The sequence below is a fragment of the Trematomus bernacchii genome, unplaced genomic scaffold (assembly GCF_902827165.1).
Source record: "Trematomus bernacchii unplaced genomic scaffold, fTreBer1.1, whole genome shotgun sequence".
Taxonomy (NCBI): Eukaryota; Metazoa; Chordata; class Actinopteri; order Perciformes; family Nototheniidae; genus Trematomus; species Trematomus bernacchii.
Genome location: NW_022987851.1, coordinates 4,487,815 through 4,515,465, shown reverse-complemented (window position 1 = coordinate 4,515,465; position 27,651 = coordinate 4,487,815). Strand labels below are relative to the sequence as shown.

The 27,651-nt window shown below is 38.2% G+C and overlaps 1 protein-coding gene across 4 annotated transcripts in view; it reads right to left on the bottom strand.

The window, feature by feature from the left end:
* Window positions 1–1,438: 1,438 nt before the first annotated feature.
* LOC117468935 (nesprin-2-like) overlaps window positions 1,439–27,651 on the bottom strand; it is a 49,365-nt gene continuing 23,152 nt past the window's right edge. For 3 of the 4 annotated variants that reach the window (XM_034113313.1, XM_034113311.1, XM_034113312.1), the window contains exons 2-13: window positions 21,091–21,336; window positions 19,597–19,747; window positions 18,040–18,222; window positions 17,444–17,578; window positions 17,181–17,375; window positions 16,788–16,917; window positions 16,489–16,668; window positions 15,333–15,430; window positions 10,988–11,227; window positions 8,044–8,196; window positions 6,512–6,567; window positions 1,439–4,667 (exon numbers count right to left, since the gene is read on the bottom strand). In XM_034113313.1, the coding sequence (XP_033969204.1) occupies window positions 4,499–4,667; window positions 6,512–6,567; window positions 8,044–8,196; window positions 10,988–11,227; window positions 15,333–15,430; window positions 16,489–16,668; window positions 16,788–16,917; window positions 17,181–17,375; window positions 17,444–17,578; window positions 18,040–18,222; window positions 19,597–19,747; window positions 21,091–21,314 (1,914 nt within the window). In that variant the 5' untranslated portion in view covers window positions 21,315–21,336 and the 3' untranslated portion in view covers window positions 1,439–4,498. The remainder of the gene's footprint in view (window positions 4,668–6,511; window positions 6,568–8,043; window positions 8,197–10,987; window positions 11,228–15,332; window positions 15,431–16,488; window positions 16,669–16,787; window positions 16,918–17,180; window positions 17,376–17,443; window positions 17,579–18,039; window positions 18,223–19,596; window positions 19,748–21,090; window positions 21,337–27,651) is intronic. The other variant, XM_034113314.1, reaches the window with a different exon arrangement.

Here is a 27,651-nt window from a genome sequence, read left to right as displayed (position 1 = left end):
CATCATCGTCCTCCACCCAGCTGCAGGTCCGCCGGCGCTCCGAACAGATGGAGCGCTTTCATTAACTGACACACACACACACACACACACACACACCTCCTCATATCTATTGTTTATCCTTTTCACCTGTAGTGTCTTTCTAATGTATGGTGTTTCCTTTGTATTTTTTAACCCCCAAATTCAAAATACGTATAAAAGCCAGGTTTGCATGGATGTAAACAAACAACTAGCAGAAGCAGACTTCTATGATCCTGCTTTCTGAAAATCTTTGTAAAAGCTTGTCCTGCACTGCTAATCCCTTCTTAGCTTAGACCTATTAGCAGTGTCACCGATCTCAGTGACTATGCGTTCTTCAGACACGCGAGCCAGCACGCAAATCTGCTGTAACACACAATGCAAAACCTGGCGCCAGTCGGTCACACACGCGCACGCACACAGACACAAACAGCATCACTTAACTGTAGAAAGTGACGAGATACAAACAGAAAGTTCTGGTCCTTGATTATGATTGGCACAGCCGATTTTAAAGGTGTTGTGTAGATGCCAATAAGGTAGCCTATACTAAAGAGCCCGCACCTTACCAGAGAATCACTGAAACCTACGGCCTCTCATGGCTAACTGCTTAATGGTATCAATTCAGTTTATTTCTGCTCCAGTTTAGACTAACTTACTTAAATGTTGTATAAAAATCTTCCATGGATACAACAATTACCCAGCGGTGAAAGAAGAAGTTTTCAAATATTTAACACAGTTAAAGTACCAAAGGTAAATGCACTCAATATTGCTTTTGAAGAAAAATACGATCAATATATATATATATATATATATATATATATATTGGTGCAGTGATGACATATTTTTGTATGCAGACCTGGACGTTAGCATCGCAAGGGGTCCCTCGACAAAAATAAATTGTATTTCACAATACTGCAGAAAATAAGCTGACAAACAGATATTTATGATACCTTCCACAGAATAATCTCCACATATTAACACTAGTATGTGATTTGTTAAGCGTAAATGCAATCGGGCAGAAGTAAAAAGCTAACGTTTTAAACAAATTACATCACGGTCGCATGACTAGGCGACCGCTAAGCTAAAGGCAGCTAATGTTCGGAGTGATGATGTTTAGTAGCCTCATTGAGTCACTTGTTGGCAACCGCCGTGTTACATTTACGTGTTAAAACACATACAAACATTAACTGCTGGTCTGTATTGAACCCACCTTGCAAGGAAAATAAATAAAAGCGATTTAAAAAGGTAGACAGAAATAAAAATCACTTAATAAGAAATGCATTTCCACTGAGACTTCAGAGATTTAAATTCTCTTCCCCTACAAAAAAAAAAATTCCACTATGAAAAACAATGTTTTTTCGCGGCAAACTTAGTCAAGTCACAGATTACAGACAAAATGATCAAGATAGTACAAATGTTTCATACAATTAGTTTTATTTGTGATCTCTAAACATAGAAACGGGAGCATTCGATTGGATGCAATATCTGTAAAGAAATGAAAACAATTCTTTACAGAAAAAGATTGTTTAGATGGCAGTTGACTTACAATATTCCCTTTTAAATGATTTTGTCTAACCTTTTAAAGGCTTGAAACATACTTCTTCATAATCATCAAGTAGTGTGATGATGGCGAGTGGAATCTTACCCCTGAGAAAGTTAGGCATTTGTGTTTTGAAAAACAGTTCTTAAAAATTACTGAACAAAGAAGTCAATCACAGAAGGCATTACCTGCTGTAAGCTGGAACAACATTGTTGACACTGTTAGCGGATGGTGAATATAAAAAGTATAAATCAGTCAAAATCTCACAGCAAGAAAGAATAAAAGAAACATTATTACACACTTCCCCATGCTATTAGTTTATAATTTAGCCCAATTATCGGAGATATTTAGCGTACACTACTACTAAATTACGTTTCACAAGAGTCAGCCACACCACTTTCACGACTCTCACTACAATAAATGACGACAGGATCTTGGCTGTGATAGATTATTTTTCTTCAGAAAGTTTCAAATCTATACAAATGTAAGAAATAACAGAACCAAAAGCTGAACAAATAAAGAAAAAGAAACACATGCACAGTCATGGTTTTGATTGTATGGAAAAAGTCCAGTAGTAACGTTCATACGTGTGATTTGTAGTCAATGGGCAAAACAAATATAATTGGTATTTTAACTGTACATTTAGATTAATTTCTCTTTTTACAAAACATCTTTATCTATCTATCTATCAGGATGTAACAAGGCAGTTAGTGGTTCATATTAAGTACAAAATACTTCAAAAAGTTGAAATGAATGGAAATCATACAATCATTCAAAACCATAATGCTAGCTTGTTAGCTGCGTCGTTTACATTACCTTAGCACAGATAGCAAGGCAGTACAGAGTCTAATGTCAAAACAATCAAACATTTTTTTACAATAATGCAAGGTAAAATAAATCCTGGACGTGATTGTTTGCTCCACCTGTTCATAGTGTTAGTGCTGTTTTTCGACCATTTCAGGGAATCATATATAGTTCGTTAGGAGAAATAAGAAAATTTCTAAAACAGATGTACAAGACAGATGGATGTTGATGTTATGAACCCATCACAAGTGTTAATTTGATGGCATACAGAGATATGTTTTGATTATTAATCCTCAAATACATTCAACTTTATTTTCCTGTAACTATTGTATGTTTATGCCACATTTCCACCGCATGGAGCAATGACAGCTCTACTAAAATGTTTATTTTGGTTTTCCATAAGCTGAAGTTTTTGATTGTACCCAGGACTTTAATTCGTACCACTTCGGTCAAGGATCCCATAGAGCTTGGCCGATACACGAAGGTGGGGTCAGAACACTGCAGACCACTGATTGGTCAGAGAGAATCGTCACTTGGGCGAACCTGGACGTTCTGCACAAACCTGCAATCTCATTAAGTTCATCTATTTGGTTGGGGATAAAAATCATTCATCATTCAGTGTTGCACATCGTGGCATCACCAGCTGAGAGCCCCGCCTTCATTAAGAGGGTACTATCTGCAGTAGAAAGCTAAATTAAGAAAAATTACCTGGTACAAAAAGTCCAGTCAAGCTGAGCCATGCAATGGAAAGAAGAAAGTAAAGCCTTCTGTGGGAAGAGGGTTCCATGTTGTTTCCATTTCCATTGAAATAAACCGACCATATCAGATCTACAACAAAGCACGAGTGTGGTCATCAAACCAACTGGTGCTACAAAAAACTTAGCATCAGTTTGGTAAAGAAAGGCAGGTACGAATGCTTTCATTGACCAAAGATATCATACATGAAGAAACATCATCATACATATTACAACTTTCCGATTGCTCACATATATTATTTTACATATATATATATTGATTTGAATATACCTTCCCATTTAGTTAACAGATGTTTTCATGTATACATTCCTAGTAGGGGACTGTGATGTATTTAAAGTTTAAGATAATATATAACTTTTGATTCATCCAAGAGCGTTGTTGAGGATTATAGGAAAGAACCAAATTCAAACTGAAAGCTGGAATTGACAAAATGCTGACTAAGACATGCTTTGGTTTCGTTCCCTGGTAGAATTAGAAATGATAACCTTGTTTGCAGCTTTCAGGAGATTACATTCATTACTGTATGCAAACTGATAATTTAACCACAGCATACTGTATCAAAACATCCTTATCTTCAGCTGCCGAACATTCATCAACATTTTTAAATATTTACAACATGATGATCTCATGTGATTTCCTTCTGCTCAAACAGTTGAGGTTTGGAGAAATTTGCATCCAAAAGTTGGTCAAAAAAAGTCAAAACACTGTCGCATCCAAACCAGTAAGAATTGGCAAATGTGAAGCTGTAAATATAAAGCCCATCTTACAGTCCTTGAGTTCTTTTTGTCAAATAACACATCTTAAGAATCTAAAAGAAAAAGGCAACATGATGTTTTTCATATATAAAGTATTTTTCTTGAGGCTAATGAAATAATGTGGCTTTTTTAAAGATACTGCCTCTTCCATTTATAGAAAGTTCAGGGTAAGAATTTTTCGGGCAATATATATTTTTTTGTTTTATGAAAGAACCCCGTCTTAAAAAGGTAGAATAAAGACAAAAGTTTCCCTTTTTCCTTGACACTCAGATATTTCAACCCCTAATGGCATTAACAAAATAGCCTACAGCAGCCTGAATCAAACCCACAAAGGAGTTCATTATGTATGCTAAATGAATAATGAAGGACTGTAACAGGAAGAAAGGTCAGAAAAAGAAACCACAACTGCTGTTTCAAAGATTGTTGAGGCACTTTTTACCCTTGGTGCTGCCCTTGATTCAACATCTTATTATCCCGATGTCTCATCCCCTGCAGATTCCTGTCAGATCTCTGATGTTTGAGTCATGCGGTGGGTTAATTGAAACAAGCATTACATGAGTTGAAAACCTTCATTCTGTCGAGCCTGAGGACAGTCCAAACTCTGTCCATCAGAGGCTCTGGGTGGTGTTCAGGTAGGTGGGGGCCCGTTGACGTACCTGAGGGCAAGGTGGAAGCTACTAGGCGGCTCCAGGAAGAACCAGATCAGACAGGCCAGGAGAGCCAGAGCTGCAGCCAGAAGGAGGCAGAGGAGGGCTGGGTGGAGCCGGGAGGAAGGAGCCCTGCTGCTGGGGGTCACACTGTGGAGGAGGAAGAGGGGGTTATCGTTGGGAGTTTACCCTCTAAAAAAGGTCTTTGCACAGTTCGTTCTTTTCGTATGTGTTTCTTAATCTGTCATTATATGGATTAACACATATTTTTAATATTAGACAATACTGAATTCATCACTTGGGTTCAATTAATGAGTCGCAATCTGGGCTAATGGTCGAACAGAGGTGGGAGAAGTACTCAGATCTTGTACTTGAGTAAAAGTACCAGAGTGAAGGAATACTCTGTTACAAGTAAAAGTCCTGGATTCAAAATGAAGTAAACGTAAAAAAGTATTGGCATCAAATTATACTTAAAGTACCAAAAGTAAAAGTACTCGTATGCAGATTGGCCCATTTCAGAATAATATATATGTTTTGATTATAATTATTGATGCATTAAAGTGTTTACCTGTGGATAATTGACATTAGCAAAAAGCTATTGCTTAGCTGCCTGGATTCACTCCAGTCAAATCTTTCGTACTATTAGTTTTACACTCAACACCTAGCAACCCTGATTCCAACCATATGCAATCACTTGCATCAATCTTTTAATCCTGTAATATTTACTTCGTGCAAGTAAATATCATAGTGAATCAGTTTATCGGATGCCATTTTGGATGTTGACTTTTGCATTTTAACCTCACAAGCACGATTGCCCCCGCCGGCAACCTAAAGGTTTTTGGCTACTATCCCATCATTCAAGGGTGGTTTTCACTATAAGTAATGTTGTTTTTTTGGACGGAAACTATAATTTACATTTTTTTACTATGTTCAATCTGAATTTACTTTAAAATAAAAACATCTATATTGATTCTGACACTTCTACATCAGAAGTGAAAGCAAGGTGTATCATTGCTTTGAGAAAAAAGATTATTCATTTACCCCTTTTAGAAGTGAAGATTTGTTCTGGGCATGTCATTTTCGAGCCAGAGGCCTGAAAAACAGGCTCCGGGCACAATCAAAGGCATTGATGGATACAATTAAATGAATTCCAAGCAGGATAGAGAAAGCTTTGAGGCCTTTCATTAAGGACAATTAAATGGTAATGCAATATTTGATGGGTCTGTGTTTTATGATAATTCCTAGTTTGCTGTAAAGAATAATGTAAACTGGTTACAGGGGAAATTTAGGACTAAGATCGGAGAGAGTTATTTGGACTCAATTAATTAAATATGGAAAATGTTAATAATTGAAATATTTTAGGAGTCTATCGTTGGCATCTAGACTTTAGGGGGATGGATTTTGAAGGGTCGCTAAACACATTATCATTTTATTTATTTTATGTTCATTCGTGTGACCTCAATTTAGAAAATTCCTAGCAAAAGGACTTTTAATTAATTTGTATTCATTCTAAAGAAGTGGGCTGCAAGACTTTTTGCTGGTCAAAGAAAATCAACTATTTTAATATAAATATTCATAATACCGTGTTAATGAATGTTGAAGCGATGCTAAACACTTTTATTATTATTTTATGTTATTTTGGGTGTCCGCAATTTTGAAAATAAAATCCTAGCAAAATAAAGATTTTTAATTAATTGATATTAATTCTATTAAATGGGTTCCAGAAAACCTTGATACTGGTCAACAACAAAAAATCTTTATAGAAATATTCTATTTTCTTTTTTAAAATACACTCATTTTGATTCAATTAGTGCCTGCAACAAGTCCACAAATTCTGCATTATCCATGATAATTGCCTCATGTTGTGTGCTGACCTTATGTGAAGTGTTTCTCTTCATGAACATAAATCTCACTGTTCTGCTGGTTTCTGTGGTTTCACAAACCTTCATGCTTACAGCCTTTATCGCTCCATCTGCTTACAACTCTTCTCTCACCTTTGTTCTGAGTGAAGACGCTCGGCTCCTTCACAACAGGGCTGCTCTTCTCCAGCCTGAAGAACAGTGAGCCTCTGTTAATGCACCGTGCTTTCAGGCAACATTTCTAACTTTCACGTGAAAACTTTTGAAGAATATATCAGCTCAGAGTTTATTTCTCCCCTGAAGGCATAACTGCCGTCTTATTTAAAAGGTAATGTTTTGTATTATTTTCCGTCAATGAATCAATACCACATTACATTTGACACTTGAATTAATGTGAACTGATGAAATCCTTTGGCAGTTTCAACACTTAATATAAAGTATGTCAGGACAACAGGTCTCTTTCAAGGAACCAAAAACATGTGGTTACTTTCTATGATGTGTATATCTATAATTAATCATAAAAATACTTATAATGCTTTATAATTGGCATATAGCACTGTACAATTTTAGTTGTAAGTGATTATGGATAATTACGAGTGTTTAGAACTATAATTACATAGTGCTATATGCCTTATAACAATAATCAGAGCATACATTTGAAACATTTTACTATGATGTATAAGGTCACATTATTAATAATTGCTGCAACCTCAAACTCATATCCACAATTATAATGCGTTATAATCTGCTTATAGCACTGTATAATTATACAGCCAAAGTAGAATTGTATTATCTGGAATTGGAGACAAGTTTTAAGTTTCTTTCTGGGAAACTTTAACATAGGGAAAATAAATGTCATGGGAAATGTCAGTACTGCATTTCTGTTGTGACCATTAAAAACACAAGATTTGATAATATCGTCAATGTGATAATGTCCCTTTAGTGTCCTGGTTTGGTCACCTGTCTTTCAAGAGCAGAAACTCTCTGTCAGATTGTTACATCTAGCAGACTGATTGCTGAGTCACATTTGAACCTGGAGTCCCTGTACCTCAGGCAGTTACAGTGGTTATCCAGCTCTGTGTTGAATGATGCCTCCCTCCCTCTGCACACTGAATCTAAGCTTCTTATTTCGGGCCAGAGGTTAGTAGTCCCAAGGTGTAGAACAAAGCGGTATAAAAACAGCTTTATTCCAGCTGCCATCACAACAAAAATAACAAGTCGCAGCAGTCACACAGCTGCTTTGGAAGCAACGCCCATTTATTTATTTACTTGATTGTGTCATGTTTGTCCTAGTGGTTTTTAAATGTGATGGAGCACGGGGTTCTCTTTACAGATTTCATACAGTAATGGAGCTCTTGGTCTTTTAACTGCATACCAAATCTACCTGCAGGGACAAATAAATAACCTGACCAGTGATTTATCACCCACTTATTATTTATTTTACCCAGCTATACTTCTGGAATTTATTAATTCAATAAAGCACCTGATGACCACTTTGAGTGATTTCGAGATTAAACTATTACATTACAACTATGGGAATAAAAAAACATCAGTCCTTGCTAACACAATTAGGCAGCAAGTATACAATATTATGATACTTTACTTTATTATACAATAAACAATGCTTTATAATGTGTTACAATTATTGACTGACATCATCAACTCACCTGAAGATCGGAGCGATATTGGTGCTTCATCCAATCAGGCGCGGCCTTGAGGTCATGTGATGGGGAATGGGAGGGGTCAGGAGATGGATGGTGTATGTTGAGATGAGGACGCAGCTTGTTGGGTGCATCCATGTGTCTTCCATCCATGTTACACTGAAACACAGACCAGTTACCTACAGTTAGATAAGGTTTGTTATTGTATGAAGGTTATAAACTCTAATTAGCGAGCGTATAACTTTAACGCAAAATCACTTTTTTTTTTAAATCAGCAAAATCCTGGAGGGTTTACAAGAAGCACATATATCTCTGGTGTTTGCTGTTTCTACTTTTACTTTAACAACAACTAGCAAGAACTAGCAAGAAGAAGGCATAGTCAGAATGATACTTTAAATGTAGATTTATCAGACCTTCTTCTGCTCTCAGTCCGAGCTTGTACACAAGCTGCTCCAAACCATCGATTAAACTCCTGATTGTATCCTTCGCTGCTCTCAAATCTGGACTTGCAGGTTGATTTCCGCTCCAATTAGATTTGTGCTCGCTCGATAGCTCTGTCAGTAATGAACCTCCATTAGAAAGTGCCAATGCTATTACACTCAAACACGTTCAACCAAAGTCGCATATTGCAAATTATTGTGCACAAAATTGCTCCAATTACTCTAAACACACACACTTGACCCTGAAAAACTCATCTAAAAACATGTATTTTCTCTTCAACGTCTGTGAGTCAGTGTTCACAGAAGGAGTAAGCAGAGAGGAAAGGAGGTTGAACGAAGAAGTCTGCGTGTTTCTCAACTGTTTTTATATCAACAGTGAATGTGCAGCCAGACTCAATGAATGAATCATGACTTTATGGATTCATTCACGGCCCTAGGAGCAGTGAATGAAACGGAGGAAGAGGAATATAAATGGGCGATTTCACCAGTAATGAAAGAGGGAGAGAAAAATAAATCTGAATGGAAGAGAACGATAAAGCCAGAGAGAAAGAACGCAGGGGGGGGGTAGAGGACAGTTATTTAGGAACATGTCAATAATCTTGATTATTATGAAGGGTGAGAGGGTTACTTTAAAAATGTACTTTGTTACAAATACTAGTTACATGTAAAAGGTGTGATCTTTCACCTAATCCGAGTATAACATTATAAAAATACAGTAATGTAATTTGATTGCTTTCTGTTACGTCAATATCAAATGCAATGCAAATAAAAACATTAGAAAATAAATATCAAGATGTTTTAGTGTCTTATGTAAGGCAACAGAACAATGTGACCTTAGAAAAGAAGAACACAATATATTTAGCATCACAAATGTGTCCTCTGCTCAGAGATTTTATTGATAGGAAAGGCTGCCTTTCATTAAACATATTCAGGGAGTAGCCTATACACCAACAATGAAACACATGAGCACATACTACAGTTTAAAAAAGCAGAAATAAAATATGAGCTGACAGAAAATGCTCCGTTTTAGTTTAATACACACAGTTAAGCTCACAACTGTGTGAATTAAAAAAAGAACAAATGAACCAAAGAAAGTGAAAATCATAGAGCAGATTCAGGCAGTAGGCGTATAGATTCACACTTAAAGTATTAGCCTAGAGAACAGTACTGATCCTTTTACAACAAACACGATGCTCTTTTTAGTTTTTCCCTAATATTGTAATCATGCTAGTAATCCTACATTTTTTTAAAATATAACAGTAATCCGATTACGCCTCTGTTATGTCACAGTAAGGGAATACAGCTACTTTTTTCTTGTATCCCGATTACGTAATGCAGTTACATGTAATCTATGTGTGTGTATATATATATACACATTTCATTAATTAATGATTTTGCAGGACAAGAGGTTGTATTTTGTTGGGGTCGAAAAGCATTAGAAAGCACACAATAAATATAGTTTTGACATTTAGAGAATACTAGGATACATTTGTAAGAGCAGAAATAGATTTGTGAACATGATTATTCCCTGCTCTCCTTTTTGGCAAACTGATGGACAGATTCACAAAGACTGGATAACAGCCGCTGATAATGCCATGAACTGTGCACTGTGAGGATGTCTCGAGAGTCAGGTCAGCAGTTTTTGCACACACAGATGATGTGCATGTGATGCCATGTGCGGAATGTTTGTTCTCAACTACTCGGGGAAACAAGTTCTGCAAGAAAAATTCAGCGGCGGGTTAATCCACATTTGGCGCTCCAGTGAGTATTTGGTTCATCATGATGGTGTATGTGGGAGTAAAAATAAACTACAGTATGTGTGTGTGTGTGTGTGTGTGTGTGTGTGGTAATGAAAGAACATGTCAGCCAGTGCACGCTGTGGCTTACCAATGTGTGTTTTGGATAACAATGGAGCTCTATGGCAGAAAGAATACAGAAGAATATATACAGGCTTTTATACACAAAATACTTGTTAGAAGGATGAAATCATTGTTGATTAATGCTTCTTTTTAGCATCTATTAACAAAAAAACAAGATACCCTTAAAAAAAAGTAAAATATGAACTTACTGCTGACAAATTACCTGTTATTCAGTTGTGGTAATATATTCATCATTATTATGTTGCAAAAGAGAAAAGGTCAGAAAGATCTTTTTATCTGCACCAAATATCTTTGCTTTGTGTTACACTCAAATCTTTATTAATATTAATTATTATTATTATTATATTATTAAAACAATCAACCAAAGCACAGTATTGGATGATGAAATGAATATTTGACATTTTACAGAAAGACAAGTTCGGTGAGAAAAATGTGATGATTGTTATGTTTTTTTTAGAATGTGGGAGAGAAACCCCCTCTGGTATGAACTTTGGGATCTTAGCCTTTGCCGAACACTAACCTGCACAAAAAAACAGGAAAGCTAAAACGCCAAAAAGCATAATAGGGACTTTTTAAGATGAATTATTGACAAAAAATGTCATCAGTTTGAATGAAAGAGATTTCACCCACCTCCACCTCTCCATCAGTCTGCACAGATTTTGAGCGGGAAGTCCTCCTCTCTGAAGGGGCGGGGCTTTGGACTCGCAGCCACGCCCTCACACGGCCATCGTCAAAGCTTACTGGTCCACCTTCCTCTGCGTCAGGAGTCGATGTCGCCCACTCGACTCCATTCGGCCGAGTCCCGCCCCCTTTCTTTTCTATTGGTGACAAGACACTTGGGTGGTCGTGTTCAAGCCATCCCTCCAATCGCTGCACAGAACACACATAATAAAGAATAAAGAGTTACTTTGGACAATAATAATTTTCCTCCGTTCAGCTCTTGATCACCTCTGACAATTATATGCCACTGCATTATATCAGGCAGTTTAATTGTTATGCTTATTGTTAAAAAAAAGAATCCCACCGATCGTATATTTCAAACATTGTACTTCCATGACACATGACCTGCACCAATAACACCTAGGTACACCAATACAACTTTAATAATTATGTATTACTGTCATTTATAAAGTTAAGAAATGTAACGTTAAGCAGCAAACCTGAAATAACTATTTAATTTTGCTAACATTAGCTTGCTATACTAATAACTAATGTTAGCACGAGAAATGTGAAATGTTTTATATAATCATATCAGCTAACCTAATGTTTGCTATTGTTGGCAGATGAGGTGAGTACAAGTAACGTAAAACTTGTACTTGTACCCTTACTTAAAACGGTGTCGTAATAGTTTTATCGATGTAACTGGTGGTTACGTGTCTTTTACAAACCAATAACCGCATCCTCTGGTATCCTGATGGTCGTCTCTAGTGTAAACAATTACATTTTTTATTAATAGGAACATTTACACAAGAACCCTTTTTGCTTGCTGTCTTATACCTGATTTGCACAAGTTTTTTCATGAATTCAATAAATATCAGTTCTCATATCACCCGAGAACTTATCGGTCTTTAGGCGCGTTCACACCGCAGTACTTTTCCCACTTTAGTTCCGATATAGTTCCGAAATGTCGCGTTCACACCAAAAAGAGCCGGAACTAAAATTAGTTCATGAGAACCTTTTTACCCCCTTTTCCGTCCCTGCTAGAGAGCAGGTACTTTTGTGGGAGAAAAAGGTTCCTATGTCTGATTGGTTGGGCGGATTGCAAACCACGCCCCGTAAAACTCCCAAAAAGTTTTGTGACGCCGCCATTTTATTATCCTCGCATTAGCATTATTAGCATTAGCATTCGCCCAGCGCAGAAACGCAGAGAGACTAACTTATGGCAACACAAAAGAAAACATGGGAGCGGTGGAGATGAGGAGGTGTCGGCGTTCTGGCGATTTACTCTGAAGGCTTCAGTAGAAGCTGCTGGGAGTCCCAGCAGCTTCTACTGAAGCCAGTCCCTAACTCCCGGGACTTCCGGCCTGGGACTTTGGGCGGCAGTATACGCCGTGAAGTTGTTTGCGGCCTGCCAGTAAACCCAAAGCAGAAGAAGAAGAAGTGACGTCAGCGGCTTCATTTGCCTAATCCTCCCTCAGGGACTTATTCCGGTGTGAACGCGATCTGTACTTAGTTCATGAGAACTAAAGAGTTCTGATGAACTAAGTTCTCATGAACCTTTGTGGGAAAAGTACTGCGGTGTGAAAGCGCCTATTATACATTCACATGAGAAGTGGCAAAGCTTCTCTGCGTTGGCGTTGTTTTTCAATGGAGTGAGCTGCACCGCCTGGATGTCGCTTTCAAAGTTCAAATTATTTAAACTTTGACGTAGTTACGGCTGACCTTTTGACACGCAAATAATCATAAAACAGCTGTATGTAGCGGCGTAAGCTACAAGGGGAGGTAACCATAGAAACAAAACTAACTGGCTGTTTTCACCACAAGTCTCTGCGCCCCACCTCGCGGTAAGCAAAGAGGATATCCCGTATCATGTGAATGAAGTTCCACGGTTTCGAGCTATCGGCAGCATAAGGACTACTTTCGAGTAAACTCTGGCAAACAGTGGTGATTGCTGGATGCATTTTGTGCACAAAAGACAGTAACAAATAACAAGCAAACAAATCATAGCAGGAAAGCAGCATGTAGCAATTCGCCCTAGGACAAAAACAATTGAAACTGGTGATCTGATATCAACAGAGCTGTTATCATGGTGGTGGAGGTGTTATTGTCTGCAGGCATGTCTTTTGTGTTGTGTTCATATTTTATGCAGCGTACAAACAGATAAAGTCACATTGTTGCAGATGGTGAAGTACAAACACGTGAAATGCTCAGTACAGACAGAGCCGAGCCTGAGGGGAGACATAATGCCTCCATGTGTATAAGCATAAAATAAGATTGAAATAACAGAGAAAATACAGTAGGGTGACAAGTGCACAAACACCTTGATGTTGTTTTGGAGATGATGCAGCTGTAATCTGATGCTAATTCAGCCTTTAGTTGGGCTGTTTTCCTGACGGGCTTTAGGGTTCATCGACAGTGCAACAGTGTGTGGGTGTGACACAGAGAGAAGCAGAGAGAGGGGGGGGGGACTGCAAACAAGCAGAGGAGGATACTCAAATAATTCCAAAATGTCTTTTCTCGCCTCCCTTTCCCCCCAAATCATGGACGCCCGTCTTATTTTTCTTCTTTATTTCTGTTCTTCAGTTTTCCTCTGCCTCTACTTAGTACAGCTGCAGACACAGTCCTGTTTCTGTACTTCTCTGTCTGGTCCATAAAAAGCTTAAAAAGGAAAATCCACAGCTGCATCCTAGAGGTGCCATTAATAAATCCGCAGAAGAGGAGGAGGCAATCTGTTGTAGCCAGCTCGTAAAGCCAACACACGACGATGGAGGACATTTTTAGATAGCTTGTGTATCGAAACCTCAATGACTGTGTGTGTGTGTGTGTGTGTGTGTGTGTGTGTGTGTGTGTGTGTGTGTGAGAAAGAGATTGAGAAAGACAGACAAAGCCTCTGGGCCATGTAGCATCTGGGTCAGAGCACAACAACAGAGATGAGAGACTACACTGAAATTTGAGGAAAAACACTACATGGTTTTGCTTGGATTAAGATCCGATGTAAATATGCACCATTAGTTTTGACATTACAAGTTAATAAACCAATTAAAATGTTATTTAATAAGTGACTGTGCAAGGAAACCGCAGCATTAAAATCACTACGGAGATAATGCGGCAACCAATAAAACGGTATATAAAATGTACACTGCTGCTTCTTGTTAACTACATTTTTGTAGTTGGCAAGTTTCTTAAACATGCACCAAAAAATTATATTGTACATATGAAGTCGAATTTCGTATTAGAACTTCTAATTGGAATGTTGAACTTGAAGTTCAAACTGAAATCTGGAAATGAAAATTGAAAAGTGGAATTGAAAGTGGAAACGAGGGCATGTGTTACATTTTTTGAAGAAGCGACATAACCTTCACCGATAACACCAAGGTAAACAATACAATCTTAATATTAAAAAAAACTATAGAAGTAGGTCAATAGGAGTGAAGCAGCAAATAACTGTAAGCTTACTTAACTCATAAGATTCGTAACACCAGCTAAAATGATTGAAATGGTGCTGTTCGCATTCTTTCCCTGTTGTTGTGCATGTTAAAGGTAGGGTAGGTAATTCACTTCAGAAACACTTTTTGTTATATTCCATGGAATGCTCTTAACATCCCGATAGCAATGAATAAATTAAATGCTTTGACAATAAATATATACAAATATTTCATCTGTGGAAGCCGTGGTGCTGTAAAAAGCAAGTCCAATTCGGCCCGCGGCAGATAATTGGATGGCCTACCTGCCTGTCAGCCTTCCATCTCGTGCACAAACTTATCTCGTGCCCTCATTGGTCATGTGCGCGTTCGTGTGTGTGTTAAGGAAGTATGAAGGAAGGGGCAGATTTTTTCCGGTTGTGTACTTTCAAATTCTAGCTTACTCGAGCTGGTTTCTCCATTCTTACCTACCCTAGCTTTAATGTTAGTTTGCTAATACAATTAGCAAAAGTTAGCAAACTCATAAGTTATGCACAAGTTGCTGCAAAACGTTACCTTAGCTAACTTTAACAATTTGTTATACTAAAACTAAAGTTTGTGTGGTTTACCTTGTTGTTATTTGTTGTGGTCATGAGGCAAGGATGTGATACATTGTTGTAATTATCTGTGGCATGTCAATGGTATTCATTGATAAGGAAGCGCTCTAAACACAGGATTTTTCTGCCTAATACAGGTGCTAACACCAGCATGGCTCGCAGTGCTGGAGGTGGGCGTGGGCGCTATTGAAATGTTAACATTGTTTTCAAAGCAGAAAGGGGAAAGTGCATGTTATTCTGTCATCATTTAAGTTCATAAATCATTTGGCAAAGACCAAGGTGTTTGCTGTGACTCACCAAATCTGCTTCATGATTGTCATTACGGATATCAGACTCAGAGCCGAGGGAGCTGAGGTAGCTCCGCCTCTTCACACCATTTCTGTGATGACGCAGACCTGCGCAAACAAAATGATGTATGATGTTAATCTAAAGCCCAGTGTTAAGTAGTCATTTAGTCTTATCTCATCATATACATATGTTTGGATTAAGTATTACTTTGCATGCAGCCCTAAAAATGTATTGAAGAACAATCATTTTGTTTACTTCATTTTTTACCAATATTTTTCGATTTGTACATTTTTGGAATTTTGCACTTAGTTAATAAATCATTCCAGAAAAAAATGTCTGACTACGCCTATGTTTTGCCTTAAAATAAAACCTGTCAAAGTGAAATTGGAACGAGTACCTGGAAATAGATTTTTTTTTATTGAAACCTGGATTTGAAATGTGGAATTGCAAATGGATGTGGATTTGGAACAGAAACTTGAAAACTGATTAGGAATTGGCATTTAGATATAAAATTGGAAATGGACATGGAACCTTAAAATTATAACTGGATCTGGGTTATCCACCAGGAGCTCCAACAAGCCGTTTAGGACAGAGAGTGAATACACATACTATACAGAGATGCTGTATGAGAAACCAATGTGAGTTTGGAAAATTGCACAATATAAATCTATTCTAGTAGACCTCAACAATGGAATTATGATCAGTAGAAATGGCCATGACATGGGACCTTTAAAGTACTTTGGAAATAAATGTATTTCAATGATAAATGTATTTCAATGATATCTATATATGTGACTTTTGTAAGGATAATTAAGGATGAAATCACATTAATGCTTCAGGTCCTCTTTAAAGTATTCGGTGGTATTGAACAATAAGAAAAATTATTTGAAGAAATTATTCGGACAACTTTTTTCCAGCTGTTCTTTAGGCATAGACACAGGGGCGAAATACATTTGTACGAGACCCAAAAGCATGGATCACTAGAGTTTTTTTTCCGCAATGGAAAAAACCAAACAGGCAAATTAGATTGTCAGCTTTACGTATGCTGCAAGCTGTGGGATATAAAGCTCCTGTGAAACAATAGTAAAATGAAAATAACCAAAAGCTTTCTGTTCTGGCCAATACAACGATTCCAAGGATTTCTACCCTGAGTTTTTGTAAATACCTGCGCTGGCACTAAAATACAACGAGTCTGCGTTGTCACGGGAGACGGAGCGTCCAATATCAACTGAGGGGTCCCACTCAAGCCCCAGGTGCTCATGGGTAGGAGAGGACTGTGTGGAAGTTGGAAGAGGGAGTTGAAGGGGGGAGAATGCTTGGGTGGGGTGAGATGATTGGCTGAAATCTAGACAGAAGATGGAGACGTTTTGATGATTATTGCCTGAAAGCAGTTATATAGATCTATACCAAAGGTTGTCCATTTATGATTGAATATAGCCTGTAATAAGATGTTTGTTGGTTTACCTTTAGGATGGTTTGGAATAGAAGGGATGTCCATGTTGGCTTTATCAAGTGCACCCTCTTCCTCTAAAAGAGTCTCTGAAGGACATCCAGAGTCTGTAGCCTGAGACCAAATCAAGTCATCTTCAAACACCTGGAGGAGGAAAAGAAAATAACTATGAATGAAAAACAAGATATTTTGCAGGGGAGTAAAGAAGACATGTTGCTTAAGTTTTGCACGACAATCTCAGATTCAAATAATCCTGCATTCACTCACAAGCACTGTCCCTCAACTAGTTGATTCAATATTTATCAGCAATATGTGTGACGAGAGATATGTTTTGAAAAGAGAACACATTTTATACAAGAATGTGTTTATTCACTGCCATTCATTTCCATGTTAGTGTGTGGTTTTACCAGTCTCATGCTCAGTAGCCTGCTGTGTGTCCGTGCGATGTTGTTGAAGACGAGGCTGCAGCGCCGCAGCATCTTCAGCAGATCACTCTCGACACGCCGAGCGTCAGTCGGGTCGCAGCGCTGTATCAAGGCCTCGCCACGCTGCAGCAGGACGTTCACACGGTCCGAGTTCACACACACACTCTGCTGGAAGGACTGCACTCACACACAAAAAAGATATCAAAATAAAATCTGATTTTTTTTTAAATATAACAAACACGCACCTGCAGTTTTCTCAGCTTTTCACAGGTGTGTCCTGACAGGTGATCCACCTGAGTCAGACGGACGTCCAGGTCAGCCAACCAGAGAGCAAGCTCCTCCCTCTCTGCCTCAAACCCCTCCCACTCTGAGACAAAGAGCTGAAAAAGTAAAATGTTGAGATTCTCTGTTGTTAAATCTTCCACCGTATATTCTAGTCTCATAGTGTAACTTGTATTCTTTCCAAATGACCACACTTATCAGAGTTACACTATAAAAGTTCATTGATAACACATTTTCAGTTATTTTGGATTTAGCTCCAAAGATTAAATTAAGAAGTGATCATAGGATTACTCTTGATTAGATGAAGTAAAATATAAATAATGCTCTTTTGTTTGGATTTTTGTTTAAAATCACAATCAGAGCTTTCAGAATTCCTTTAAAAAGGCCCTCTTGCCCAAAACATATCTTGAAAAAAAAGGAAATCACAATCAAGAAACTAATGACAATTGAACCACAATATTAGTTAATTGAAATGTTGCCATGCTACTGTATATAATAATACAATATATCATTTAAAAATAAAAAACATGTTTGCTTTATTATTAGGTTGGACTCTGACCTTTAGTCTTGTGGTGATGTATTCCAGTTTGGCGTTCACGTCGTCCCATCGTTGCCCACAACCCCTTGCTGCCGCCAGCAGCCGGGCCTGCATGGCACCGTGAAACAGCCGAGTCAGAGTTCGATTCCTCCGGGTCAGACTGTCCAGCTGCACCAGCCGAGATCCAGCCTCGCACCGCAGCCTCTGATCCCACAGACGAATGCACAGAGAGGTTACAAAGACACTAGAGCACAACATAGTACTTTTGCACCTGCAGCTATATGACACAACTTGAAGACAAAACGTTTTTTTTTTTTCATGCAGTGCTATTTTCCCCCATGTGTCGAAGTTAACAACCCTCTAGGCACTATTAGGATGGTTTAAAATCCTCTGCAACTACATTTAGACTTTCAGGAAAAATTAAGGTTATTTTTGACTTTGTGAAGTACCTACCCACCACAGATATCTTGAAATGTTAGAGATGTTGTAAGGAAATGATATGTATTTATATGTATGAAAAAGCATTAATAAAACAACATTTGTGGAGCAAGGTTTGGATTTATTCAATATGTAAATAGGGTAAATGTACAATTAAAAACCGAATATAGCAACTCAGAGATGACTAACGATTATGACCACCATTATTTTAACAACCAATTAATGTACTAAAAAAAATATGCTTTTCTTGATTAAAGGCATTTTACATTACCCAAACCTCAAGGAGATGTCTCGCAATTACTTTTAGTTTTGTTCAACCTACAGTCTAAAACCCCCACATCTTAAAGTGGACCTATCATGCTATATTTGAATAATATAGTGTAGGACCATACCTATATAAGGCATATTTATACTTTAAAAAAAAAAAAATACCAAACAGATCATGCATTTTAGCCATGCCTCATTTCGCTCAATTTGACAATGTCTAGCTCTGGGCAGATTCAGTGAGAACAGCACCATCTACTGGCCTGGCATATGTACTACAGCGTCTCCAGCGCTTTCATACGGCAATGGCCGTGGCTGTCTCCTCCTGATTGGTGGAGTTGGCCCAATAGCCGTAGCGCCACTGTCCTGACGTCAGGACAGTGTTCAAATCTGGATCAGTTTTTATCAGATCCGTTGCAGCCCCTTTTTTCGAGATTTGGGTATGGAGGAAAATAGAGAGGGTTGTGTTTTCTGACACTTGGTGAGTTCCCTGGAACACCGGGGACACATATTCATGTATAAAAGACGTACAAAAGTGCATTTTGCATGATAGGTCCCCTTTAAGTTTACAATCATTGTTGTTTAGGGTCCAAGATTAATTGGTCATCATACAAAACAGGGTAGATCAATTCAGCAGTAGACCTTTGTTGCTACTAGATACGATAATAAAAACAAAAAATCAATCAAGCAAATCAATTTCTTTTAAGCTTGAGTGTGGAAATTCAGTTAATCACTTTCAAAGAAAATGCATCAAACATTCTAATTTGAAAAGATTAATGCCAAATGTTAGTGTTTTTTTTCTTTGAAACTGACTTAAAAGAACATTCAATAATTAAAATGGTTACAGATTAATTCTGCAGGGTGATTTTTTCTCACCTCAATTTTCCTCAGTTCTTCCTTGGCAGTGACATAAGTAACATGGTCAGGGTGAGAGGAACTGACAGCCGGCTCAGCCAATCGCAGCCAGGTGTCCAGTTGGTCGTGTTCCTTCATAAACTCGTGCCAAAGGACCCACCTCCTCTCCAGTCTGGAAACACAGAAAGACAAACAGAGGAACAGACTGCTGGGTTATCTGGGGACAGACAATAGAGGTATAAAGAGCACTCCCATGTGCAATAATAATAAAAAACAAAACAAAACAAAGACTTTGATACCACTGTTGTACAACAACACTTATGTGCAATATGTTCCTGATAATATCATTATTACTGCTGGCTGCTACTCCTAGTAAATCCATCCATTGCCGTCACAAGCATCTTTACGTATGTGCAATAATAATCCTAATAATAATAATAATAATTTGTTTTATACCACACTTCATTCTACAATGGAACACTTATTTTATTTTATAAATAATGCTGCTACTTCCTTATCTACCTTAATGTGTGCTTCTGTTAAACTTTTTTTCATTTTAAATTCCTGTATGCCTTTTTTCAGACACCAAAACTGCAGAAACAGACGCCGACATGTGGGGAAGAAATGTAATTGTTGTAGTACTGAAGTCAGCCACTAGGACAAACAGGCAGAGGTGGTGACTCTTTAAGGAAGTAAGTAAAAACCAAAGCAGTATCTGTGGTTAGAGGGTAACTTTAGGTTTAAACTTTTTAGTTCAAACAACCACCGTTCAATTTTTACCAGGGTTTATCGCCATGGTGGGAAATTAAGCATATCTAATCAGAGAAAGTTATGTTAGAGAAAACAAATCAATGTGTATAAAAACACAATCACTGACCAACCTAAGCTAACATAAAGTAAATAGAACACAAATATGGCTACCAGCAACACCATTTATAGTGCCTAATGCAGGAAGGGCAACTGGCAGTATTCATGCACAGCATACATAAAAGTATCCATGCCAAACTGAGACTGCAGGACTGTACATTAAGCGACACATCACTGTAACACACTTACACAGACCGTATGCTGTGGGCTATTATTAAGATATTAAAGTAAGCTTGCTTTCCACTTGCAGTATGTTCTTATATTAATTTTCTTAATTGCTCCCAAGTTGTTTTAGAGTGTCGAATGCAGCTGAAAAAATACAAGGCTAAAATATTGTCACCGCAATTGCTCCAAGAGGATGAATTTAAAATAAATTGTCTAAGAAACAAATTGGTTTAATGGCAGCTAACAAAATATCCCTCAAATAATATCCATTGACTTTAAGACAATGGAACCATTAGTAGTCAAATTCTAACCAATTTCTATGTTTTGGGACTCATTCCCTTCAGCATTTTATTTCACATAGGCCATGAATCATTCTTGCTTGAACATCAAACAAGGTATTTTATTACCATTTGGGTAATGACTTTGTTAAACCCTTTGAGTCCAGTATCAAGTTTTGATGATGCATCCATAGAGGAAACTCACTGTCCAAATCCCTGCATGTCTCCATCGTGGCTCCAGCTGCTGTCCACCTGCTGCGTTTCCTGCCCGTTCACCTCCAGTGGACACGAGTTGGATAGAAAAGGAGACTCGCACAGGTCCAGAATCAGCTCCATGCCCCTCGCTTCCTGTTCTGGCACAACCTCACTTCCCACAGAGGTCAGGATGGCATCACTATGGCCTTCTGAAGGGGGTGGGAATTCAGGCATCCTGACATCAGGTGACCGTTACCTGGTGAAAAACAAATTTGACAGGATAAATCAAGCCTTCAGTCTAAATGTGTAGTTTTTCATTGATTGGAACTTTTGAATATTAGGCAGTGACTGGGATCACCCACACACACAGCTTTATTTGCATTACCAGAACAAAAGCAAACATTGATACATTCAAATATTAGAGACTTTTGTCTCTTAAGGAATGATAAAAAAAATGCAAAACAACAACACACATTCTGAATACAGATCACAAACGGTTCATACATCCACATGATGTCACAGACAGCACCAGCTGAGCCAGACAGACAAAATAAACTGGCACTGAAGTGTGATCGGCGTTAATGACAGGATAATCATATTGGGTGATGAAGCATCTGACAGCTTTCCGTGTGTGTGCGCCAGAGGAGTCATTAACTTCTGTGACCGATGCCTCCAACTAATTGTCTGGCACCACAAACAGCCGGCCGAGTCTCAAGCGTGAAATATTGCTCGCTCTTCGTATATTGTTTCTCGTTAACAGCAAAACACCTGACTAGAAAACAGGATTTGAAGGGAAATACGTTATGGCAATGCGATGTTAAATTCTAGAGCAAAAAGAGCTGAATACTTGCTAGTTCAGGTGACAGCCAATGGCTGAAACAAAAACCTTTTTCACTAAAATGTATTTACAACCAAACATAACTTAACATGTATTTACTGTCACTGGATCTGGTTTGTTTCATCTGTTCTGAAAAAAATCTAGGCACTGCTCAGATTCTAATTCATAGTTATCTTTAACTTTGCCAGCAGTGCTGTCGATCCAGATTGATCAGAGAGATGAGTATGGCAAGCCGATTTAGCCGCTTTTATTCATTTCTGGAGGATATAAAAAAATCAATTCTTACTAGTAAGAATGCGAATTCTTGATATCAGAAATTCAATTGTAACTAGTGAGATTTGCATCGTTTTTCTCATTCATTTCAATGGGAGTTGGAATTTGAACTAGTTCAAATGCCAATTTCTGATATCAGTAATTCAATTGTTATAGTTAAAATTACATTTGAACAGTATAAATACCAATTTCTGATATCAACAATTCAATTTGAACTAGTCGAAATGCCAATTGTTGATATCAGAAATACAATTTGAACTAGATCAAAATCCTTTTTTGATATCAGGAATTCAATTGCAACTAGTTATAAATAAAAATTGAATTTTAACTAGTAACAATTGAATTCCTGATATCAAAAAAGGACTTTGAACTAGTTCAAATTGTATTTCTGATATCAACAATTGGCATTTCGACTAGTTGAAATTGAATTCCTGATATCAGGAGTTGGAGATATCAGGAGATATCAACTCCCATTGAAATGAATGAGAAAAACGATGCAAATCTCACTAGTAAGAATTGCATTTTTGATATCAAGAATTCACATTCTTACTAGTAAGAATTGATTTTTTGATATCCTCCAGAAATTAATAAAAGCTAAATCGGCTTGTCATACATTTGTCAACTGAACAAGGATGACTACATTAAACACATGTGACAACGATCTGGCAGAAATGGGAAAAGCGAAGCCAAAAGTGTCTTTAATCAAAATGTTTTGTTTAATTGTCCAGCAGATGGCAACTGGATGCAAAAAGAAGTACGACTGCATGAATGTCTTTAATAAGAGATTACATTTGATATTTTCTTTGAGAAAACGACTTTGCACTTTACTCAGTTAGCGTTTTCCTTATGGGTTTACAATTTGTTCTCAATTGCTAGTTTCAAGTCTTATTCAATACAGCATGATGTTAACTTTGTCATTTATGGTCCTCTTTAAAATGAAATAGACACTAAAGCAGAGTATGTTTTAGAGCTAGCTAGAAACATCGCGTTGATCAGCATTGTTCTTTGTTTAGTTGTGCTAAAAGACACTCAAAGGACTCGGCGGTTCATCTTATCTGGTTAGTACATCTTGATTTAAGCATGGTCTTGCTAGCCAAAATTAGGTTAACAATTAATATCACAGTGAACGTAAATTAGGAATACACCTTGCTAACCCAGCTAGTTAGCCACTGCTAGTGTTAACTGCTAATAGAGAAACAGGCCCCGCCAATCCTTGCTCCCCTCCACCCTGCTAATGTTCATTTTATTATGTTCACTAGTTTTCTGTTCTATTGTCTGAAACAAATATTAAAATATATTAGTTGGGATTGGAAGTTGGAATCCGATGGTTGAATTCAATCTTTGAATTGGTACTTGCTTTAAAGTTGCAATCAGAAACTACAATTAACCTGCATTCTGTTGAGTACTATAAAGAAAGTCACAATAAAGGCCTGAACCCTGTAAATGCTGCTTCACAAATCGAAGATAAAAATTCTCATCAAGCCTTATTTGCATTAGATTATTAAACTTGTTTCAAGTTAGCAAAACTCCTGCCTGCATGCAGGATTTGGTACTGTGCTTATCAGATCCTCCTCTGTACTTCCACTTTAAATTGGATGAATTAAAAAGACAATCTCTTTCAGGAGCCTTTATCTTGAATGTCTTAAGTTCCAATGCTTACATTACTACTTTTAAGGCCTTATACAAATTGGCAGTGACCTGGTTTTAATGCTACGTTCAGGAAACCTTATCGAGTATTATTTTTTTTTTCATGTTGGCAGATGTTTCTGTCTGATAGCAGAAGCATTCTCTAGATTGCATAATATGTTATGTCTCTGCAGAAGGGAACAGTGCTTGTTGTTATGCCTGCAGGAAACCAGAGGCAGCCAGACAGACCAGCATGAGGGAATGAGGGGAAGCAGCTCATCTTCACTATTAAGACTCATCCCCGCTGAGATGATGAGGATATCGTCTCCTCTGATGTACAATGTAGAATGAGAGGCAGTGAATTCAAGGTATTAAGATTATGAAAATGGCTTTTGTTAGACCGGATGGTGATACATGTATGGAGATAGAGCTGAGGTGAGAAGGAAGGATTCTGAAGACTTAACTTATACTCATTTAGATAATGTCTGTCTGCTAAGACAGAAAGCAGTTACATAAGGGGCTTAATTTATACGAGTCTTTATTAGCATGGTCCGAGGGGGATTTGTGCTGGAGGTCTGTGGCATAAACTGGATGATACTCAGCTGTGAAGGTGACACATTCACAGTGTGATGATATTCCCACAGTGACTGCGTCCTGAGACAATGATAATTCCCATTCTGTCAGGGAATGGGCAGGAGAGGGACATAGCATTGAAATTTGGTTGGTAACAGAAGTTCCAGATTAATACTTCAGTTGTATTTTTTACTACTTTGTAAGAAATACAATGTACGACCATGCAGCAAAACAAACTCATTTATTATTACTCAAATAAAGAAGTTGCCAGCCAATTACTGCCTTTCTCAAACATGTCATGTGCATACACCATTTTTTCAGCCAATCCCTTGTGCGTGTCAATGCCATTTGAATCCAGCATGTGAATGACGGACGGCCACTAACATTGTAAACTACTATATAGAGAGGATGTAAAATACTGTCCATAAATACCATAAAAAGAGGTTTAACTTAATTTACAGTTTAGACAAAAACGCTTGAAAGAATTGCAATTGTTTATTTTGCTCACATCTGCTGTAACAGTGGCATTTCCTGCTGTGATGAATAAAGTTCTTCTTCTAGCTTTCCATCCAAACAACTCCTAATGATGCAGGGTGAAACCACTATTAGAGAAAATGGTTTCATAAATGATGAAAGACTATTTTTTCAATTTGTTTTACAGTACATATTACAACTGGCAAGCAAGGCCACACTTTAATTTGTTTGTGACCTTAACGTTTAGAAAAGTTAAATCGAACTGACATTGAACAGATGATGGGTGCAGAGAAACGCACTGCAGGTCAGAGAGTGCAGTTTGGAAAAGGCGGGACAGAAGCACTGAAATACATCACTCCCTGAAGTTTCAGCAGCGAGTAAAAAAAGAGATGAATGGCTCTTATTAGATTGTGGCTGCCGCTTCAGAGGGAAAGTGATATTCAGCTGAGGAGGTGATGAAGGTGAGGGGAAGTTAAGACTATTAAAACCATGAATGATTCAAATAATGAGTCCTGGGACAGCGTAAATCATCCGCTCTGCTGCTCAGCTATTAACGCAAACTGCTTGACCACATTAACCATCATTTACGTTGGAAATACCATATTCATCTCGGCCCTCAACAACTCAACTGTGGATAGACTGCACACAGGGATGAACACAGTAGTGCAGCCAGAAAAAGTGTCTCTGTGGACAGTTGTAAACCTTACACTACTTAGAAATAATGGGCGCATATAAATTAGGACAAGTTATAAAATATACCTCCAGGTCTGAAAAGATAAAAGGTGTCTTAAAAAGGCTTTCTTTCAAATGGCAAGCAGGGGTCGACACCACTGGAGGGGAAAAGAATATGATTGCATTGCATAGAAGTCTATGAAAACATTACATCTCACTTCAAGTCTTCTTCAACTCTGCATTATGTTCACTTTGTAGATTAAGGTCCAATTTATAGTGAAAAAGCCGATAAAGCACAGAATGTATTAGGCCCGGCTTCTTGAAAGGTTTCTAGCAACAATATTGTTCTGCGCCAAGTTGTGCTAAAAGACACTCTAATAGGTGGTCTATTCATTTTGTCAGGTTATATTACATCTGGTTTTAAGCATATTTGTGCTAGCCAAATGTTAACGTACATTCTTAATTCACCTTGATATCCAAGCAAGTTAGCTACCGCTAGCTTTAGATTAGCTGTATTTTATATTTACAAGAAATAAGATCTACGAACCAAAGTCAAACTGGTGGTGAAATAGAGCAGCGTTGATTGATGTGTGAGGACACTGGGGGAAAGACAACATGCTGTAAAAACATTGACATATTATCACTTTATGACATTGATAAGGCTTAGGTTTCAAATGTACACGTCCAGCCGCCACAGAGAAACATCAACCTTTGTGGTGTCTGTGTACATATGACCAATATAAGTTTAATATTCACCCTCCTTCTGCTGTGGGCATGTGGAGTTTACACTTTTAAAGCTCAGAGGAAACACTAAAAGTAGAGTAAAGTGTCTTTTAGTGTGGTTGCAGGGGTTGTAAAACATGTTCAATTGAATGCGTCTGACAACACTCAGGCAGTGTGGATGGCCCTCGAGGTTGTGCTAAAAGTACATTTACCTTTCATGTAACTCAAATTCAAACCTAATCCTGAGTGTCAAGCAAAAACTCTTGCACAGTGTTGACACATCACTGGACTTCTGAGAACTTAAATGCACAAATATGACCAAGTGTGCATCAGAAAGAGGCCTGTGGTATGTGAGTGTATGCATGTGTGTGTGTGTGTGTGTGTGTGTAAGGTCAGCTGCTCGGCTGTCAGAAACTCTCCTCCTACCTGGTTCCCCTCCTCTACTCCTCTCACAGATTCTGTCCAACAAGCTTTTCCGTGTCTGGAAAATGAAACCAAAGGTGAAGTGCCTTAAACCTGCATTCTCTCTAACGACCAACAGGTGGCGATTCCACTGTTTGCAAACTAAAGATCCAATTTGTATAGAAGTCTAAAGGCCCTGACACACCAGGCAGTCACCAGAGAACTCGCCGACACCCGACACCGACAGTTCCATCGACGAGTTCTCCTGCGTCTTGGCCGTGTGTCGCACTGAAAATCACCGCAAAGACTTCATCCGAGCACGTACGAACTGCGCATGCGTGAGTGGCAATAACTCTCCTTACCAGCAGGCGGCGGTAGTGTGTATTCGTCATTCAAAATAGGCAACAACCGGAAGACAGAGAAGAAGAACAGACTGATGTAAACAAACAAATAGCGTGTGCGTTCCATTTTCACTCTCGTCCATCGAAAACATGTTTTAGAATATAAAAATACATGAATGATGAAATGAGCACATAAAGTGCAGACATACTATAAAATCACAGTTAATAGACCTGCATCTGATGATCGCAGTGTTCTGGCGGGTGTGTAGTTTATTGAGTCAGCAATGTAATAATGGCCACTTCTTGCTAAATTTACGATGAGATGAAAAACCGGACTTGACCAAACAAATCACGGAGCTCTCAGCAGAGGACAGCCGGGGACGCTCCCGCCGATATCAGAGATGTCCCTGCTATGTGTGGGAGGTAAGAGAGGACATTTAAGGGCTATGTTTGATGTATTTTAAGTATCACCTGCTGGGGTTTAGCTGCTGTCCTGTGCCTTCTTAAATCGTTTGTTTACGTCCCTCACTTCCGTTTCGCTTCTCATTTGCTAGCTGAACAACTGATCAGAGTGGTTTCTTGGCCCGATAGCTTGTGTCCGACAAATGGCCGATTCAACATGTTGAATCGGCCGGGTGTCGACCGTGAA